The sequence below is a fragment of the Staurois parvus genome, unplaced genomic scaffold, assembly GCF_062004578.1.
Source record: "Staurois parvus isolate SC_StPar_1 unplaced genomic scaffold, SC_StPar_1.0 ptg000385l, whole genome shotgun sequence".
Lineage (NCBI taxonomy): Eukaryota > Metazoa > Chordata > Amphibia > Anura > Ranidae > Staurois > Staurois parvus.
In genome coordinates this window covers 460351-481511 of record NW_028318181.1, presented here as the reverse complement: position 1 = coordinate 481511, position 21161 = coordinate 460351, and the positions used below count along the sequence as shown (strand labels likewise).

The window sequence follows — 21161 nt, the reverse complement described above, 5'->3', positions numbered from 1 at the left end:
AACATTTACAAATGTTCCTCAATTCTTGGATTTCAGGTGATTAAAAGATAAGTTCACCTTTGGGGTTCCCAATGCTGCAGCCACTGCCAGCCCACCCAACCCCCGCCCCCAACCCTTCCCCAGCAGTATGGGGAGAAGTTCACTGTACTAGCTGTCACTTGTGCAACTGTTGTGCAGGGCTCCAGCCACATGGCCGGGTCATTCACTCACAGAGTTCTATGAATGAATGAACTACAAGTCCCGTCAACCATAGTGGCTGTCACAAAAAAGGGGGGGGGGGTGTGTGCTGCGCTAACAAATCTAAATAAACTAGGAAAAAATGTGAAAAAGGAATGACCCACAGGGACCGTAACACATGTGAACTACAACTTAAACAGCACAAATACCACAATTATCCTAACCCCCCCCCCTCTTTTTTGTTGCATCTTCACTAGTTGGGTGCTTGCCGCTTTCTTAGGCTACGTTCACACTAGCGTTGTGTACAGGCCATAGGCAGAGAGGTGTTTGGGAAGCGTTTTTAGCGCTTCCCAAACGCCTCGGACAATTCTGCACATTGCAGCACATGGTGCTGTTCTAACGGGAGCATTAGCGTCCCGTTAGAACAGCATTAGCATTAGCGCCTCTGGTCGAGTCATTGAAGCCTCTTATTCTAGTCTATGGTGCTGCTCCGCAAACGCCTGGCCGGCGTTTGCGGTGCGGTTGTGACGTGGTTGAGGGGCGTTTTCGGTGCAGTAACACCATTTAAACTTCATTATAGGCGTTTGTGGGGCATTTTTAACGCTCAGCAAACTCCTAGCAACCACCGCTAAACCGCGCATGCGGCGTTTGCGGAGCGTTAAAAAGTGCTCCGCAAACGTCGGAACAAAGCTTGTCAAGCGCTATAGGGGCGTTTGGCAAGCGTTGGTAAAACAGTCAAGTGTGAACGAGCCCTTAGACTATAGGGTTGGCATAGTATTGTAGTGGCAGCGCGGAAGGTTTTTCCCTATTTCGTAGTGGCTGTCAGCTGTTAGTTCAACGATCTACCACAGGGCTGATAGTTCATTGATTCTTCCTGCCAGTGTATTTGCTTGCCTGTACGGGATGTATGGACAGACACACTGACAGGCCTGTAGGAAACCTGCATTGCATCATTGATCTGTTGATCACTTGTACAATGCCTTACAGGCTCCTACAACAAAAAATAAGAAATGCACATTTTTTACCTGTAAAAAAATGTGCATTTATTATTTTTTGTCAAAAGGTGAACTTATCCTTTAATTCTCCTTACCAGGCTACTGAAGCTAAAAACCAGTTTTCAGTAAATGCATCTCATTTTTTTGCATCCTTACCTAGTAATTGAAATGTTTTTTGTGTCTCTATCATGTCTTTCCTGTCATTGACGCCGTCAATTTCTATGCAGCCACCCATGCTTGTGTATTTGAAGTTCTCTGCATTCGCTAGAAGTACAATACATAAATACATAGGTAAACACTACTACAAATTATTATCAGTGGAACAATTACACACAAATCTTTAAAGAGGTATACAGTTGTAGTTAAAGAAAGCATGTTAGACATTTGAAGGTTTTAAAGATAAAGTTCCTACAAAAGAGTAGTCAGTACAATTGCAAGCCAGAAATTCCTTCTCTATGGGCTTTTGTTACATGAAGCCTGACTCCTAAGCCAAGTCCCAGCAGCTGTCATTTCCTTGTACTTTGAAAGTGTTCTCAGTGGCCAGTAAGACACTCTCAATGTATAGTGTACATTTTTGTTTTTACATTTTCTGCTCTCTCCCACGCTCCTCTGCACCTTTTTCCAGTTTGAAAAAGGCAAAGCAGAGGTAACACAAGGGTTTCCTTAGCCAGAATGTGCTGAAACTCCATCACTGCTGCCACCTCCAGCACTGGCCCTGTGCTCTGATCACTGCTGTCACTTGTAAACTTCAAATTCCAGCTTCTGTGTTTACAAGTGACTGTGCAGCTCTCCCGATGCCTCCCACAGAACCTTCCCTGCAGGGGGGCTTTGAGTGGGATACTGCACCCTCTATGATCCCCACCACTTGCCTGATGCCGACACCCCCCACTGGATGATCTCACTGCCTCTGCTGGCCATCTGAGAGAAGGTGAAGTGTGCACTGAGTGGGAAAAACAAGCTGTGGCTGGGGGAAGGTACTATAGCCGGGGAAGGTACTATAGCCGGGGAAGGTACTATAGCCGGATCGCCTGCTGAGAGGTGCTTTTTACAGAAGTAAGCACGTGGCAGATGGTAGCGCATTGGAGGAGGGGCAAAGATGAGTGCTGTGGGGAAGGAGGAGGGGTGCAGATGTGAGATGGGAACAGGGGATGTAAGGCGCTGTGAAAGAAGGCTGAACCCTGCACTCTGTGTGTAGTGCACTCCCGAAGCCTCCATTCTGTGTGTAGCGCACTCACGAAGCCTCCATTCTGTGTGTAGCGCACTCCCGAAGCCTCCATTCTGTGTGTAGTGCACTCCCGAAGCCTCCATTCTGTGTGTAGCGCACTCCCAAAGCCTCCATTCTGTGTGTAGCGCACTCACGAAGCCTCCATTCTGTGTGTAGCGCACTCCCAAAGCCTCCATTCTGTGTGTAGTGCACTCCCGAAGCCTCCATTCTGTGTGTAGCGCACTCCCGAAGCCTCCATTCTGTGTGTAGCGCACTCCCGAAGCCTCCATTCTGTCTGTAGTGCACTCCCGAAGTCTCCATTCTGTGTGTAGTGCACTCCCGAAGCCTCCATTCTGTGTGTAGCGCACTCCCGAAGCCTCCATTCTGTGTGTAGCGCACTCCCGAAGCCTCCATTCTGTGTGTAGTGCACTCCCGAAGTCTCCATTCTGTGTGTAGTGCACTCCTGATGCCTCCATCCTGTGTGTAGTGCACTCCTGAAGCCTCCATCCTGTGTGTAGTGCACTCCTGAAGCCTCCATCCTGTGTGTAGTGCACTCCTGAAGCCTCCATTCTGTCTGTAGTGCACTCCCGAAGCCTCCATTCTGTGTGTATTGCACTCCTGAATACTGCACCCTGTGTGTAATGTAATCCTGCACTCTGTGCATAATCCTGGACCCTCCAACGTGTGTGTACTTCACTCCTGAATGCTGTACTCTGCATTATACATTCCTTAACCCTGCTACTCTGTGTATTATGTAACTCCTGAACCTTGTACTCCTGGTTATATTAAACAATGCCCCTTTACAACCCTACCACTGTTGGGGGAGGGGGGTGGATGTGAGTTCCTGCACCTATCCTCCAATAAAGACAAAAAAGCCTTGGGTAACACATTTTCACTAGTTAGTCTTTTTTGCCCTAGACTCTGGGACTAGTGTAGTTTATCCAGCTAGGAGTATCCAGGAACAGCCAGAGAATACTTTGGGGACTTTAGATCACAGTGTCAAGGAATAAAAGGTGTAGAGAATGACTGCAGATATCGTCCAAATTGTCCTCTCCACCCCTCCCAATACATCTTGTTCTCTAGCTCCCCTTTTACCTCCTCCCATGCTGGCTTCCGGGACTTTTCCAGAACCTCTCCCATTCTCTGGGACTCCCTACCCCAGTATGTCTGGTCAAATCCTGCCCTGTCTGCTTTTAGGCAATCCTTGAAAACTAATTTATTCAGGGAAGCCTACCCCACCTCCACCTAAAACATTCACCTCCATCAGATCATCCCCAGCAGCTATTTACCTTTTACACCATCTCCCCCTTCCTTTTGATTGTAAGCTCCATGAGCAGGGCCCTCCTATTCCTTCTGTATTGAACTGTATTGTAATTGTACTGTCCCCCCAATATATTGTAAAGCGCTGAGCAAACTGTTTGTGCTGAATAAATCCTGTATAATAATGATAATAATTCTCTTTAATATCGGCACTACACAGACAGAACAGTCCATATGTATTTCAATGCTGGTCCTTTGGTATTGCCAGGAACCCCAGTTTAAAGAGCATGCAAATTGCTGGATTTTATACATACTCAAATGAAGGTTCTTGAATTCAGGCTGGGAAGCTGATGCACAGAGCTGATAAAATATGTGATAATTCCTTTCATTTTCTGACTAAACAAAAAATAAAAGATACTTTAAGTCAACATAAACCAAAATTCTGTGGATAATATATTTATTATCACATCAAATAGCGCTGTGCTGTGGTTACCTGGAACACTACTCTGGACTTCTCGAGAAGATATGTTCTGAGATTAGCACCAATTATTTGGTATCTCCTGTCAAAACTAATTTCAGTGTATTTTCCAAATCGGCTGCTGTTATCATTACGTGTGGTTTTTGCATTTCCTATGGCCTATGAAAATAAAAGCAAATAAATATAATGTAAAAAATATTGAAGCTTTAATGGAAACATCTACTAAATGAGACTCTCTGACAAAAAGAAAACATTATTTAACAGTATTAGTATGTCATACGTATGGTACATAAGATACATATAGCACACAATGTCTGCTATAAATGTCCTAGGAATTCAATTAGAATCTGCAGTTCTGAGTGTATGTTGGATATTTTAAAATCGAATAATAATTACAAATGGATAGGAATCATGACCTCACCATAACATACAGTGCATACATCAACTGAGAGCTGGCACAGATAGAAATGTACTAGCAAAATCTTTTGTTTGTTGGGTGCAAAAACATTGCTAATCCTGTTAAAGTGGTTGTAAAGGCTCAAGGTTTTTTATGCATGAAGGTACAAAATTGTCTTTCTGTGTGCAGCAGTGCCCCTAGCCCCCTCAATACTTACCTAAGCCTCATCTCAATCCAGCCTTGGCTGTCCTTGGTCTCTACCACCTCATTGGCTGAGATAGCAAGTGGGAGCCATTGGCTCCCGCTGCGACCAATCCCAACCAATTAGCCAATAAGAAGGGAGAAGAGGCAGGGACAAGCCGTGGCTCCGTGTGTGACTGGACACATGGAGCAGTGGGTGCCCCCATAGCAAGCTGCTTACTGTGGAGGCACCTGACAGAAGGGAGGGGCCAGCAGAGCCTGTGGGGGATCCGAAAAGAGGAGGATGCGGGCTGCTCTTCGTAAAACCACTGCAGAGAGCAGGTCAGTATAGACATGTTTGTTATTTTCCCAAAAAAATTAACCTTTAGAATTGCTTTAAGCCTAAATGCTATGAAACTTTGCAAAGTTTCAATAGCCGATTGAGACTATATTAACTCACCATCCACAATCTTTAAAAAGGAAATACCCCTCTTTTTTGATAGTCAGGATAGAAGGGATGTGTCAGGAATGGACTCAGCACTGGTGGTGGGACTCACCTGCCGTGTGGGCTGCAGTACCAGGGCTGACCAGCGGGTGCTCTCAGCTGATTGCAGGATGTGTATTTAAGGAATGACCAGGTCTGTGATCAGGGCCTTGGTGTATGTTTCCCATGAGCCCCTGTACCTGGTAGCCTGTGTTCCTGCCTCGTTGCTGACCCTGCTTGATCCTGACCTCTGCTGACCGTCTCCTGTTGAACCCCTGGCTTGCCTGACCATCCTTCTGTCTGATCCTCGGTACCGCGCTGCCTGCTATCTGCTGAACCTGGCTTGTGACCCCGACCATTCTCTGCTTGGTCCTCCTGTACCACGCTGCCCGCACGATACCGACCCGGCCTGTCTGACTACGCTTACTTCACCCGACCATCCATCCATCCCGCACAGATCACCTTTAGTAAGTCTGCCTGCCTCTTCTCATCAGACTCCGTTCCTGCACTCCCCTGCCAGTACTCTCTACCACAGCCGGACGCACTCAGGGGTCGTGACCTGGTTCCAGTCTGCACCTTTCCATCCCCATAATCAGGGGCCCTGGTAAATAGCAGGCTGGGACTTAGACCCCGCGCCCTGAGGAAATCCGTGCTGTGGGCTGCTAGAGACACTGCCAGGCGGCACCTGACAGTACCTTACGGCCTGCCTGACCATTCCACCTCTCCAGCCTGACTACGCCTGTGTTCCTGAAGTCTGCTACTTCCCTGTGTCAGTCCACACATTTCTGGTCATACCCGGATCCCTAACAGGATGACAGTTAAATATCTTCTAGTGATGTATATCCCAACCAAGAAAAATAGGCATGTACTAACCTAATATATCACATGACATAACATGTCCTATATTGCACCATATTACCTCTGTTATTGGGTTGGATGCCAGCACTCTGTCCTCCACATTTGCCTTACTGCTTGATTTACTGACTGTGGCAAAGTAGCGCATGGCGTATCTTGCTGACACGGTCTTTCCAGCTCCAGATTCTCCACTTACAATAATGGACTGATTCTTATTATTCCTGGTCATTGGACGAAATACATAAAGATAAGCAAACAAAAAAAACCTAAAATTTTTCCTACTCTATCCATTTTGCTTGAGGTGATTGTAGCCGTATTAGTGCATTTGCGACAGAAACAATTGAGTACTGTCCGTGATACTTTTTTTATTTGCACTAACATACAATTTTGAGGACAAGCTTTCGGGGAATGTCCCCTTCTTCAGGTCTTGAGTACTGCTTGGACCTGAGGAATGGGACATTCCCCGAAAGCTTGTCCTCAAAATTGTATGTTAGTGCAAATAAAAAAAGTATCACGGACAGTGCTCAGTTGTTTCTGTCCTACTCTATCCAAAACTAGAAAAAGAGTTAAAATTTAAAGTGTCACACAACAGAAGATGTTTTTTTAACTAGAACAAAAGTGCATGACTGAGAAATAGTAATATAATTAGGACAAAATCTTTTTTTCATGCAGCGTTGAAAAGACAAACACTAATACCCTAATGGATCCTGTAAGGTAGAAAAAGATGCTATTACTAAGGTAAAAGCTTTGTTTGCTTAAAGTAAAACTGGATAGAGAGGGATTAGAATCCTTGTCAGTTATTATTGCTGTCTGTTCCAGCGTTGAGAGATTCGCCCTCTTTATTTGTCCTGTTTACCATTATCACTGAAAGTGAAAGTAAAAGAAAATCCCAAATTTTGGGTTGTCCCCAGAAAAGTAATCATAAACACAAATGGACCGCGCTCCCTAAACCCTATTATACATAAATGTGTGATGTTAACAGTCAAATACTGTCAGGGCAGGAGCTGAGGAACGGACAGGCAGGCCTAACAATGTAACGCACTGGCTGACGACAACCACCACCCACAGACCAAAGTCCCTCAGGGCGCGGAGTCTAAGTCCCAGGCTGCCCTTCACCAGGGCCCCTGATGGTGGGGATGGACTTGACGCAGCCAGGAACCAGGTCGCGGCCCCCGAGACACCTCAGCTGCGGTAATGGCCGCCGCCAATGGAGTGTAGCTGGTGGAAGAAACAAAAGAGTAGTCAGACAAGCCGGGGTCAACAACAACAGGACAAAACAGTACAGGACAGCAGACGAGAATCACAGGTCACAAGCCGGGTTCAGCAACAGAGGGTCAGATCAAAGGAGAATAGTCAAGTCACAAGCCGAATCAGAATACCAGGAGAGTCACGAGAGTCAGAACAGAGTAATAGTAACACCAAGACACAAGACACAAGTGCAAAGAGCATGTGCGGGCCACAGGCTTATATGTCATCAGCCACGCCCCTCTGGGGGGTGGACCTCAGAGACCTGAAGACGTAAAAAGGATTCCCATCATGCACAGCAGAATCCAAGATGGACGCCAGCACATGGAGTAACATAACCTCAGGGAAAAGGTAGGACCTTGACAAATACATACATGAATATGTAACAAATGTGAATAAATACCAACAAACCAATATAAAAGATTTTTTGCACAAAAGCCTACATCCCACTATGTGCAATAAATAAATAAATAAATAATACCAACTAAATAAAGTGTCTGATACCAACATAAATCCAGTGCACAATGCAAAAAATTCATGTAAAGTCATAAATATCAAGTGCTTTGTGCTCCTTCCTTATTCCATTATGCGCAAAAGAAGAAAAGACACCAGACGGCAGTGTCATATCACGCAAGGTCCACCCAACGCGCTTCGTCAGCAACATTTAACGTCATCAGGAGAAAAGAGGTCATACATTTCTGGTGAGTGCGGTGTGTTTCACTCCTTTGGGAAGAAAGGAAGATCACATAATTTCTAGGTGTCTTTTCATCTTTTGCACATATTGGTATAAGGAAGAAGCACAAAGCACTTGATATTTCTTGACTTTTTATGAATTTGATTGTGCACTTAATTTATGTTGTTATCAGACATTTTATTTAGTTGATATTATTTTTAATTGCACATAGACTATGTGGGAGGTAGGCTTTTGTGCAAAAAATCTTTTATATTGCTTTGTTGGTATTTATTCATATATTGTATGTATTCTTGTATGTGTTTGACTGTTAACATCACACATTTATATATAATAGCATTTGCAGTTTATGTCTATGTGGCTTTTTAAAGCCAATGAAAGCCAACTATTTATTATAAGGGGAGCATGGTCTCACATTAATGTTTTCCAGTCTCACATTTTTTGCTACCTAGAAAAGTAATAGAGGAGAAATCTTCCAATAGAGACATTAGTTCTGGTGACCTTGGGGTGCCCAAGGGATTCCCTTAATTTGAAGGGATTTCCTCTCACTTCCTGTTTGGCTATGGGACAGGAAGTGAAGGGAAATCTCGGTCACAGATGGCAAAAAAACTGACAGGGATTATAACCCTCCATTACTCTATCCAAAATGAAAAAAAATGTTTTGCCTATAGTTCTTCTTTAACCCCTTGACGCCGACGTAACACAAATATGCGGCCTCACGGACCTGGGCTTTTTTCCATGGGGCCGCATATTTGCGTACCTGTCTTTGTGCTGGGAGCGCGCCGCTCGGCGCGCTCCCAGCACCGAGACCGCGGTGTCACTGAGAGCCCCGGGTCCCGTTCGGGTCACGTGATCGCTGTGATAGCCTCTGATTGGCTATCACAGTGATCAGTCACTGTGCAGCCCGGCCCCCTTGTTTTCTCTCTCTCTATGAATGGAGAAGAGAGATACATTGTATCTCTCGAACTCCTGACAGAGAGATAAAAAAAAAGTTTGTAAAAAAAAAAAAAAAAAGATAAATAAATAAATATTAAAAAATAAAATAAAAAATAAAGAAAAATACCTAGATCAAAGTTTGATCTAGTTCAGTACCAGGGTTAGTGTTTGAGTCAAGGTCAGGGTCAAAGGTCAGGGTCAAAGGTCAGGATTTAAAAAAATTAGTATCAGTGTCAGTTAGTGTTAATGTCAGTGTCAGTGACAGTGTGTTTTGTGTAAAAAAAAACAAAACACAAAAACAAAATGCGCACTATTGTTTCTGGGCTGTACTACGGGTACAAACAACAAATAACATACACATATATGGTATCGCTGCGATCGTCAAGAACCGGAGAATTTATTTTGGGTTGTTCTTTGGTGGTAGGTTATGGTCGTAACAAGAAACACAGTTAAATAAAAAAAAACGATTTATTTTTACTATTTTGGCCCAGTTTTCCTTTAATAATAAAAAAAAAATTAGGAGCTATCCATTACCATTTACCATCAAATGAAAGCCCAATTTGTCCTGAAAAAAACGCGGTATAATTCACCTGGATGTACAAAGTAGTTGTGATGATATGTACGGTTTTACTAACACATGTCAACGTTGCAGAATTGTGCTTAGGCATTTAGATTTGTTTTACCCTTAGGCGTGAAGGGGTTAATACAGAATATTTCCAGGAAAAAGGGAACCACTTGTGCAGTGATGGATTAATTGTACAATGGGCCCCGTGCTCTTAGCAATTCACTGTAGAGTGAAGTACAGGGTCAAATGTAAAATAAATCTAATTAGATGAAAAACTTTGATTTATTTTTTAGATGTCACACAAATACCTGGCCATCTGTTTGTAAGCCTCTTCTGCAACGGCAAATATGTGTGGGTCCATGTCTCCCATATTTTGTCCACTGTATGCATGGATAATTGCATCTCCGTATATTGGAAGTTCTTTATAAGGATTAATTGCAACCAAGATAATACCTGTGGGAAAAAGGTAAATTGTTAATTGATGCCCACGTTTAAGGACAACAAAAAGACAAAAAGTTCAGAAGTTCGCGTCTTCTCTGTTCTCATGAAATTGTAATCTTAAAGTGTTTCTAAAGGCCAAAGGTTTTTTACCTAAATTTATTCTACGCATTAAGGTAAAAAAACCTTCTGGGTGCAGCTCCCCAGCCCCCTTATACTTACCTGAGTCTCATCTTGATGCAGGGATGTCCATGAGAGCAGAGGCTCTCCCAGGTCTCTCTCTCCTCACTGGCTCCTGCTGCTGTCAGTCACAGCCAGTGAGCTAATGAGGAGAGAGCAGAGGTGCAGCCAAACCAGGCTCGTGTGTGAAAGGGCAATGTCCATTCACAGGAGCATGGCTCGGGAGGCATGCTATTGGGGGCACTCGTCAGGGGAGAGGAGACAGGACGGTCGATGGGGGACCCAAAAAGAAGAGGATTGGGTATGCTCTGTGCAAATCCATTGCACAGAGCAGGTAAGTATAACATGTTTGTTATTTTACTTTTTTTAAATTACAACCTTTAGAATCACTATAACCACCATCTCTTGTAACTTTCTACTGACATATTCCTACTTGATCAGAGATGGGCATAAAAAATTAGTTTTTGTCTGAGCCACTAGGAGGCTGGTCATCTAGAGGTGCTTCCACCTGTGTCATCCTGCTTGCCTGGTGAAAATAATATAAAATGTGTATTCTAATTGAACCAGTGGGATCTGTTCATGTAGAAGTGTTGTGTGCCTGGACCAGTCTTTCCTTCTGATGACAGTTTTCTATATCTAAGCCTGCTACCAAAGGCCTATACATTTTTTTCTATACTTGTAGTGCTGCTGGCTGTGCCAGTGCCTCTTCCTGCTGCCAAGTCTCATGCAACATCTATTCAGTTTTATCTGGGGATCCTAAAATAGTGTTCTTAACCTCAGCTGATGCAGTTAAACCTGGGTGAGGTCCAAAGGCAAGGTAAAGTATAGATATCACATGAACAGCCCATCTTCATTCCTCTTTATATCGTTTACCAGATTCCAAGCAAATTAGGTGATAATAGAATGAGTTATGTATGGAAGGTCCATCTCTGTTCCTATTTAAAAATACTTTACAACATATGAAAGATCAATGTTCTCGTCAAAGTCGTGTTCCCGGATAATGACAAGATATTTTCTGAAACAAATAGGTCTAGCATAGTTACCTTCCCTAATCATCAGAAGACATTAAAATCAACGGCACCCTTAAAAAATACCAAATTACATCTTAGTTTAACTTTCTGTATCAACTCCAATGTATTTAGTCTGAATGCCGATATTTCTTCAAAATTTTGATGAAGCAAAAACCCTTAGTTTCACTCATCACTACTCCTCACAAGAGTTAATGCAGTACTTTCTATCTGATATACAAACCTTGTCATGTACAATGCACAACTACCTTGGCTCACAAAAAACGCCCATTAGTATGAGTAAGAAGGATTTGGCCCAAGCCAGCTTCTGTACAGCACAAGTTTAAGCATGGTAGTATAACACAAGTTGTGCTTTCAGTTTTAAATAGTAAACACAGAAATATGGGTGACCAACGTGTGATACTGTGGAGACCCATTAGTATTTACCCAGTATTTAAAACTGCAACAGCAGTTTGCATTTTTTTTTTACTTTTTGTTTGGATTGTCACCAGGGGCGGACTGACCATTTGGAAACTCGGGCACTGCCCGAGGGCCCGGGGTCAGTAGGGGGCCCCATGAGATGCCCCTGGTACCTCTTTCATAGGCTTTTTTGAGTTTGGGCAAGGACACAGGGGCCCCATGATCCCCTATTGCCCGGGGGCCCCATGAGTTGTCAGTCCGCCCCTGATTGTCACTCTTAAGAGTAACCATTATTTCCTCCCAAGCAACAGTCAAATATAGGGTTGGTAGCATGACATTTGAGAAGTATTTGTAATTATTTGTGCATATACCATGTGTTTCCATCCATTTACATGCTTTTGCCATGCATCCTCACTGACTTGTGCGGAGAAAAAAAAAAACAAAGCACAAGTTAATGTCAAACTGACCTGGACTGAAGCCTATGTACATTATTCCTTTAAACTTTCAGAGTCCAACTGTCATTCCCCAGTACAGATCTGATTCTTACTGGTAGCTATAATTTTTAGCACAGGTGATTCATACTTGAGACCCAATGTGAACAATCCAACACTTGGCTTGTTTAATGAACATAATAGATAAGACTTAAAAAGAAAAACTCTTGTCAAAAGTTAATGGCTTGTTAAATTCCCCCAGGGGACCTAGTGCACATAGCATGTCAATTTTATTTGTGTCAGTACTAGCTGTAGTTCCACCCCTGGCAGAAGCCCAATTTATGTTCCTATGAGATACAGCCTGCAACTATCCTTGCCATGCAGCTCTGTGCTTGCTCTGCTGTCCTTGTACTCGTAAAAGACTGAGCCCACAACCTCCCACAGGCACCAGCTAGTTTGGATGGGATGACTACAATAGTGGCCTACAACAACAATATGTTGGCAGCTACTACACTAGTCCTACTCAAATGTAGTAGCAGGCTTGTGCTTTTATGGAAAATGGTGCGCCTTTTCAGCTGCTGTCATTCATAACACAAGACACCAACTACTTCTGTAGTATTCACCTCCAAGTTTGCTTTTGGCTGCAGGAGGTTGTGGGCTCACTTTACAACAGTACAAAGGAAGCAGAGGAGGCACAGGCCTGCACAGGAAAGAGGACAGAAGATGTTCAGCCAGACAGCATTCAGAGGAGACGAGGCTGTGCGAGCTCTGTGCCTTTACCATCCCCTCTGCTCTGTGTTGTCAGTCAAACGTCAAAACCCTTGCTCTTGCTTGGTCGGATACAGTTCCTTGAAAAACATACCCCTTGAAATTTTCCACATTTTGTCATGTTACAACCAAAGATGTAAATGTATTTTATTGGGATTGTATGTGGTAAACAAACACAAAGTGGCACATAACTGTGAAGTGCAAAGAAAATGTTAAATGGTTTTCAAAATGTTTTACAAATAAATACCTGAAAGGTGTGGAGTGTATTTGTATTCAGCCCCTCTGACTCAATACTTTGTAGAACCACCTTTCACTACAATTACAGCTACAAATCTTTTTGGGGATGTCTCTACCAGCTTTGCACATCTAGAGTGAAATTTTTGCCCATTCTTCTTTGCAAAATAGCTGAACGTCTGTCAGATTTTATGGAGAGCATCTGTGAACAGCAATTTTCAAGTCTTGCCACAGATTCTCAATTGGATTTAGGTGTGGACTTTGACTGTGCCATTCTAACCCATGAATATGATTTGATCTAAACCACGAGTGTCAAACTGGCAGCCCTCCAGCTGTTGCCAAACTACAAGTCCCATGAGGCATTGAAAGATTGACAGTTACAAGCCTGACTCCCAAAGGCAGAGGCATGATGCGACTTGTAGTTTCGCAAGTTTGACACCCCTGATCTAAACCATTCCATTGTAGCTCTGCCTGTATGTTTAGGGTCGTTGACCTGCTGGAAGGTGAACCTCCACACCAGTCTCAAGTCTTTTGCAGACTCTAACAGGTTTTCTTCTAAGATTTTCCTGTATGTGGCTGTATCCATCGTCCCATCAACTCTGACCAGCTTCCTTGCCCCTGCTGAACAAAAGCATCCCCACAACATGATACTGCCACCACCATGTTTTATGGTGGGGATGGTATGTTCAGGGTGATGTGCAGTGTTAGGTTTCCACCACAAATAGCGTTTTGCTTTTAAGCCAAAAAGTTCAATTTTGGTCTCATCTGATCAGACCACCATCTTTCACATGTTTGCTGTGCCCCCCACATGGCTTCTTGCAAACTGCAAATGGGACTTCTGGCTTTTTTTCAACAATGGCTTTCTTCTTGGCACTCTTCCATAAAGGCCAGATTTGTGGAGTACATGACTAATCGTTCTGTGGACAGATTCTCCCACCTGAGCTATGGATTTCTGCAGCTCCTCCAGAGTTACCATGGGCCTCTTGGCTGCTTCTCTGATTAATGCTCTCCTTGCGCAACTTGTCAGTTTAGGTGGACGGCCATGTCTTGGTGATTTGCAGTTGTGCCACACTCTTTCCATTTTCGGATGATGGATTGAACAGTGTTCTGTGAGATGTTCAAAGTTTGGGATATTTTTTTATAACCTAACCCTGCTTTAAACTTCTCCACAATTTTATCCCTGACATGTCTGGTGTGTTCCTTGGCCTTCATGATGCTGTTTTTTTCACTAATGTTCTCTAAAAAACCTCTGAGGGCTACACAGAACAGCTATAATTATAGTGAGATTGGATTACATACAGGTGGACTCTATGTATTAATTTGGTGACTTCTGGAGGCAATTGGTACCACTAGATTTTAGTTAGGGTTATCAGAGTAAAGGGGGCAGAATACAAATAAGCACCACACTCTTCTGATATTTATTCGTAAAAAATTTTGAAAATCATTTATTATTTTCCTTCCACTTCACAATTATGTGCTATTTTGTGTTGGTCTATCACATAAAATCCCAATAAAATACATTCACGTTTTTAGTTGTAACATGACAAAATATGGAAAATTTCAAGGGGTATGAATACTTTTTTAAGGCGCTGTAGCAGTGAAGAGGTGAAAGAATAAGAGGGCGAGTTATCTGACTATACAGTTCAGCAACCACAGCACAGATTTTAATCGGGACCTCTGGGGGATTTAACAAGCCTTATTAAATAATTCCAGGTATGGCATTACTTACATTGTTCCACTTATCATACCTGTGAGATCCCTATAGAATATATGGGAATCACTGTAGTAGACACCACTACTCCCGTGATCTCCACTAACTTCTGGGTTCCATGGCGTACAGCTGTCCTGCTGCATTTTGAACATAATAGATTGGCTGCTCGATACAACCGTCCCACCCCTCCACTTTGTCCAATAAGAGAACACTTTGCATTCATTCATGATATTGAAAACATTATCTGAATGGAGTGTGTGCAGAGCAGAGACCTCCTGTGTGCAGAATGCAGCAAGGCAGCTGCTAGGCATTGTAGAGTGGAGAACACTGGAGAAGCTACTACAGGGGTTGCCAGTCTTTCTAAACAAAGGGCCAGTTGACCGTTCTTCAGATTTTAGGGGAGGGCAGACTGTGGTTGGTTGAAGTAGAAAATGCCCTGACGTCAGTGGGAGTAAACAATGCCCCATTACTGGCATTAGTGGGGGGAATATTGCCCCAGTGTTGGTGTCAGTGGGAGGAAAATTGCACCATTGGTGTCAGTGGGAAGAATAGTACCCCACTGGTATCAGTGGAAGGGAATAGTGCCTCGTATCAGTGGCAGAAATATAGATAAAGGTGAGCAAAGGACCACATTCAGTCCATGGGCCCCAGTTTGGAGACCACTGTTCTAGAAGGATCATACAGGTATGGTATATACAAAGTTACATTGGTCCAAGCTGAACCAATGTAACTATGTAAAAATGCCACACCTGGAGTTTTTCTTTAACTTAATTTTAGACTTCTTTAACATATACATGTACAGTAATAACTGAACAAAAGAAAATTAATATCAAATTAATTAGCAAGACATTCCACTTAATCAGGCAGCACTACGTTACATTACATGGGAATAAATTAGCTTTTTATCTTCTTATTAAATGACTATTCATTTTGTTTTACCTGCCCTGACATTGCTCTAGTTTGGGCATTTTATGTCTATACTGTTTTATCAGTTACAGTTGATTGAAAACAACACACCTGCAGAAAAAAAACTAATTTTAGCCCAAAACTGTAGCAAAATTGTTGACAAGAAAAGTTATCCTTCAGAATTATATTAGAAAGTCCAGTAATTAGCTTACCCAAAGCTAACTGCGATGTGAAAATGATAATATTTGTTCAGGTGTATTGGTTTAGGAGTTCTGCAACTATTTATTTATTGAAGTTCAAGTGAGTTTTTTCATTGAGTTTATCAGTCCTTACAGGAAATGTACAGTATGTGAAAGTTTCTGCATTGTGACTTAAAGCGGAGCTTCACTCTCTCAATCAACATTGACTATTTTTAATCCTTATGGTGCTAGCAATAGTAAATAGATAGGAACATAGATCATATTTACTTGTTTTAAACTTTTTTTTTACATTTGTTTAGTCACTCCCTGGTTTCAATGCCTAGGTAAATGATGTCATACATCCCAGCAATCTTCAGGAAGGGAGGGAGGGTTTTCAGCTCAGCCAATGCCTGAGATAAGGGCAGATTGATTCCAGGAAGCAAATGATACATGAATCATCTGCCCTTATTCAAGATGGCCACCGACAGAAATGCCAGGGGGTGTTTTTCAAAGGCAAATTTGTCTTTATTTGGTTTTGCAATAAATCAAACAATACATAGTAAAAAAAGAAAGAATTATGAGAACAGCAACAATGATAAGGGTGAATAGGAACATTCAAATAGGAATTAGTGTAGTCTATGGATGCGGAAGATATAGGTCATAGTCATAGAGGGGGCATCCCCTATCAGACGATATTCAAAGATGATACAGTAATTCCTTAGCATCTAAATGAGAAACCCTTGTAGAGAGTAATGGAAACGCTCGAGAGAGCGCGGGGCAGGGGGTAGGAGATGTAGGTAGGGCAAGAGGGAAAGAGAGTGGGGGGGCGAAGAGAGTCACAAATGAGAAAGGGGCGCAGAGACGAGAAGGGAGAGAGAGAGGGGGAGAGAAGATAAAAAAAAAAGGATGAGGTGAGGGGAGGGGGGGGGGAGGGGAGAGGATCCTGGGTGTGGAGGTTGGCCGGAGCAGGCCTGTTAGGTGGTCCGCCGCTGATATTTCGCCGGGGGGGACCCCTTGGTCACCCCCTTAGGGCGTGTCAGATAGTCAACTCGGGGTGTATGCCTGGGGGCGTTGAGTATGACTCCATCAAATCCCATCAGGGGCGCATAGATTTCGCAGGCGTGAGGATGAGGAGAAGTGGAGCCAGACTGACCACAACAACTTGTGTTTATCGAAGGTGTCGTTGTTGAATGCCAACATCTCCTCCATGCGCATGGTATCGTTTAGCACCGAGACCCACAAGGGGAGGGTCCGGTCGTCGACCTCCAGAAGAGGGGTATCAGTTGGCGGGCCGCGGATAGGAAGAAGAAGCTTTTCTTCTGATTAGCTAAAGAGCCCGGGAGGATTGAGAGGAGGGCAATTTCCAGAGTGGGGGTCAGAGATTCACCGTGAATCTCGTCATATATGGCAAAGATCTGTCGCCAGTAAGGTTGTATTAGGTCGCATTCCCACCAGATGTGGAGCTGGGTACTGACCGCTTTAGAACAGCGCCTGCACAGGTTTGGTGTGGAGGGGAATATTTTATGTAGAGAGAGGGGGTCCCTGTACCATCGAGCGAGGATCTTGAAGTTCTTCTCTTGTGAATAACAGGAGATGGACGACTTATGGGTGAAGTGAAATGACTTGGACCAGTCTGCGTCCGATATGTCTCTGCCGAGTTTTCGGGCCCACACCCTGGTGTAGGGTGGGGGTTCGGGGTGGAGAGTGTCGTGAAGAGATTTATATAGGGTGGCTAGGACATGTCTAGGAAGACTGTGGAGAAAGCATAGTCGCTCAAACTCAGTGAGTGGTCGGTGAATGTCGGGGGAGGAGTGTAGGTGGTTGCAGAATGTGGATAGTTGCAGAGTCGTCAACCAATCCCGAGATCCACCCCGGAGAAACGGGAGACCTGATTGGGGGCAGATGAAGTCACGGGCGACGGGCCAAGAGGTGTGTGTGAAGGGGCCGATGGCCGCAGCGCCTATACTCTAGGGTAGGGCAGGGTTGTCGAACAGGGGTGATAGAGTGAAAGGGTCGGATGACACTAGAGCGACCACGCCCCGTCTGTACCACAAACACAGAGAGGCCGAGGTCAGCAGGGATAGGCCAGAGAGACACCGGTGTTCTTGGCTGTAGCCCCACAGGAGGGCTCGGAGGTCGACCGGGGAGAGATCCTGTTCAACCATGCAGGAGGCCTTGGGTAATGGCCTGGGGAACCAGTCTAGGATTCAGGCCGTCAATGTAGCTTTGTGGTACAGTTCGAAGTCCGGTAGACCTACGCCACCCTTGGACTTCGGGTATGTGAGCACTCTGTGTTTTAGCCTTCAGAGGCCTTGGCGCCAGACAAATCTGATGGACAGGGATCGTAGGGCGAGAAAGAAACTCTTAGGGACGGTGATTGGTACGGTCTGGAAGACGTATAGTAATTTTGGTAGGGTGTTAATTTTGAGGGTGTTGATGCGGCCAAACCAGGGGAGGGCTGAAGTGCTCCAAGACGCCAAGTCTTTTCGGATACTAGAGAGGAGGGGTAGGTAGTTGAGAAAGTACAAATCGGTGAGGTTCGCGGGAATTATAATCCCCAGGTATTTAATGGCCAATGGGCACCATTGAAAAGTGAAGCTGGAGCGAATGTTCGACAGCACATGGGCAGGTAGAGATATGTTTAGTGCCTTGGTTTTGGAGATGCTGAGTTTGAAGTTACTGAAGAGGCCGAATCTACGGAACTCGTGGAAGAGACAGGGGAGTGATATGTGTGGTTGTTGGATATAGACTAGGAGGTCATCCGCGTATAAGGATATTTTATGGTGCGCGGAGGGAGTGCAAATGCCCGTGATTGAGTCGTTTGCTCGAATGGCTCTTGCGAGGTGTTCCATTATCAGTACGAAGAGAAAGGGCGAGAGTGGACAGCCTTGTCTAGTCCCGTTCGAGATAGGGAAAGGAGGGGAAGTTGTGCCGTTGACCAGAACCGTTGCTGAGGGGCGGGAGTAAAGTGACATGATTCAACCTAGGCACCGAGAGCCCACGCCTATCTGTTCCAGGGTAAGGCGTAGGAAACGCCAGTCCACATGATCGAACGCCTTCTCAGCGTCAAATGACAGTAGGCATGCCTTTAAGCCATGGCGTTTGATGTAAGATATGAGGTGGATGGTTTTGGAGGTGTTATCTCTGGCCTTGCAGCCTGGGACAAACCCCACCTGATCGAGGTGAACTAGAGTGGGAAGCAAAGGTGACCAGCGGTTCGCTAGAAGCTTTGCAAAGAGCTTCGTGTCTAGGTTGAGAATGGAGATTGGGCGATAGCTACCGCAGAGGGATGGGTCTTTATTTGGTTTCGGGATGGCCGACAGAAAGGCCGGGGAAGGTACATTCTGATCGTCGATGGCGTTAAAGGCTTGGGATAGAAGTGGAGCTAGAGGGGCGGAAAACGTTTTGTAGAAGCGGGGGGTGAACCCGTCCGGGCCCGGGCATTTACCAGATTTCAAGGCCTTGATCGCCCCAAGGACTTCCATAGTCGAGAAGGGCTCTTCCAGGGCAAGGATGTCCTGTGTGCACCGGGTGGAGGTTATAAAGATGAGCGTAATAACGTTTGAACGCGGATGAGATTCCCTGGTTATTATAGATTTTGGTGTTGTCGGGTGCCTTTATGTGCTGGATCGGTCGGTGATAAGGGCACGGATTAAGAACACGTGACAGGTGTTGCCCGCATTTATTTGCTAAAGTGTAGTGTGTGTTGCGTGCTTTATCTCGTGCCACCAGCGAGGAGGAGTCCAACAGCTGGAGTAGGTCCCGGTGGGCGTTAGACAGATCCACCACGGTCTTCGGGTCTAGTGTACTCTTGTGGGAGGATTCCAGACACGCGATGAGCGAGAACAAGGGCTTATTTTAAGCGCGCGCCATGTTTAATGAGAAACCCACTGATGACACACTTGAGCACCTCTCATTAATTAGGGGAACCGGTCGTGTCTGAAGAATGATCAAGGATAAAGTGTTGTATGGTCTGTGATACCTCTGCGATACACAGGGAGTCCTTGAGCAAAGTGTCGTTCAGACGCAAGGAGAAATGGCGCTTCGATGTCGGTTGGTTTTAGATGGCCAGGTGTATTGGGGCATGGTCAGACCATAAAAGGTGGCCGATGGCGGAGGAAGTTGGGTGGTCGAGGAGAGATTGCGATACAAAGAAGTAGTCAATGCGACTGTATGACTCGTGTGCCGGGGAATAGTAACTGTAATCTCGCTCCGATGGGTGTTGGGTTCGCTAGAGGTCCACTAGGTGTAGGTCGTGAAGGCGTGACTTAATGAGGGATAGGGTCATTGCAGGGAGAGAAGATTTGCCCAAGGAAGTGTCAAGTTCCGGCGAGAGAGCCACGTTAAAGTCCCCTCCGACTATGTAACAGAGACCTCCAAAATCAGATAGCTTGGAGAGGACCTTTGTCAGGAATGGGGCTTGGTCTTGGTTGGGGGCATATACGTTTGCTATCGTGAAGACAAAGTCTTGATGCTTTAGCTTGAGGAAAGGTATCGACCCGCTGGTTCGATGAGTGAGTCCAGGACCTCTGGGTTGAAGGTGTGATGGAAGGCGTTCGACAACCCCGGAGACCTAGCCAGTGGATTAGTGCTGTGATATCAATGAGTAAAGTGGCGATTACGGAGAGCTGGGATACTATCCGCACGAAAATGGGTCTCTTGGAGGAGCAGGATCTGCGAGCCGTGCCTGTGGAAGTGATATAGCATCTGGCTCCTCTTCTCCGGTGTGTGGAAGCCCCTAAAGTTGATAGAGGAAAATTTGATCGTAGTCATAGTCGGGCCGTGCGACAAGTAGGGGTGGGATGCTTCACCCAAAACGGTGCCTAAACCCTCCCTTGGGTTGGAAGAAGGGGAAAGAGAAAAAAAAAAAGGGGGGCTGGGGAAAGGGGGATGGGAAGATAGGGGCAGACAAAGAAAGAAATGGGAGCTGGTGAGGCCAGTCTGGGAGGGCCACTTGAGGTAGGCCCAACACCCCTAAAAATGTAGGTAAGTCTCCGACCGTGCGAAAAAGGGCAGATTTACCCTGATGCGTCGTTTGGAGTTGGAATGGGAATTGCCAGTGGTAGCAGATGTTTCTTTCCTGCAGCATCTGGGTGAGGGGGCGCAGGGCCAAGGTCTGACGTGAGAGGTCAGGAAGTAGCATCACTGGCGTTCTGTGGAATAAGATGGTGTCCTGTAGGCTGGCTGCACGCATGATGGCGTCCTTCATTTTGAAATAATGAACCCTGCATAGGGTGTCACGGATAAAGGATGAGTCGGCTTTTCTGGGGCACATCGAATGTTGTTGCGGCGATTTCTATTTTCAATATAGTCCTGTTGGTACAGGAGTTGCTGTATGAGCGCCGTATGGGATTTAAGGGTCTCTTTGTGCGTTTGAAGGGTGTTGCTTAGGCCGTCAGTTTTCATCCAGGCTCGTGCAA

The 21161-nt window shown here is 45.0% G+C and overlaps 1 protein-coding gene across 1 annotated transcript in view; it reads right to left on the bottom strand.

The window, feature by feature from the left end:
- Window positions 1-21161, bottom strand: part of LOC149455885 (unconventional myosin-Vc-like) — a 194037-nt gene that overhangs the window by 109523 nt on the left and 63353 nt on the right. Inside the window, exons 4-8 of the mRNA XM_089685756.1 lie at window positions 9776-9920; window positions 6095-6251; window positions 4130-4273; window positions 3951-4032; window positions 1329-1436 (exon numbers count right to left, since the gene is read on the bottom strand). Of these exons, the coding sequence (XP_089541882.1) occupies window positions 1329-1436; window positions 3951-4032; window positions 4130-4273; window positions 6095-6251; window positions 9776-9920 (636 nt within the window). The remainder of the gene's footprint in view (window positions 1-1328; window positions 1437-3950; window positions 4033-4129; window positions 4274-6094; window positions 6252-9775; window positions 9921-21161) is intronic.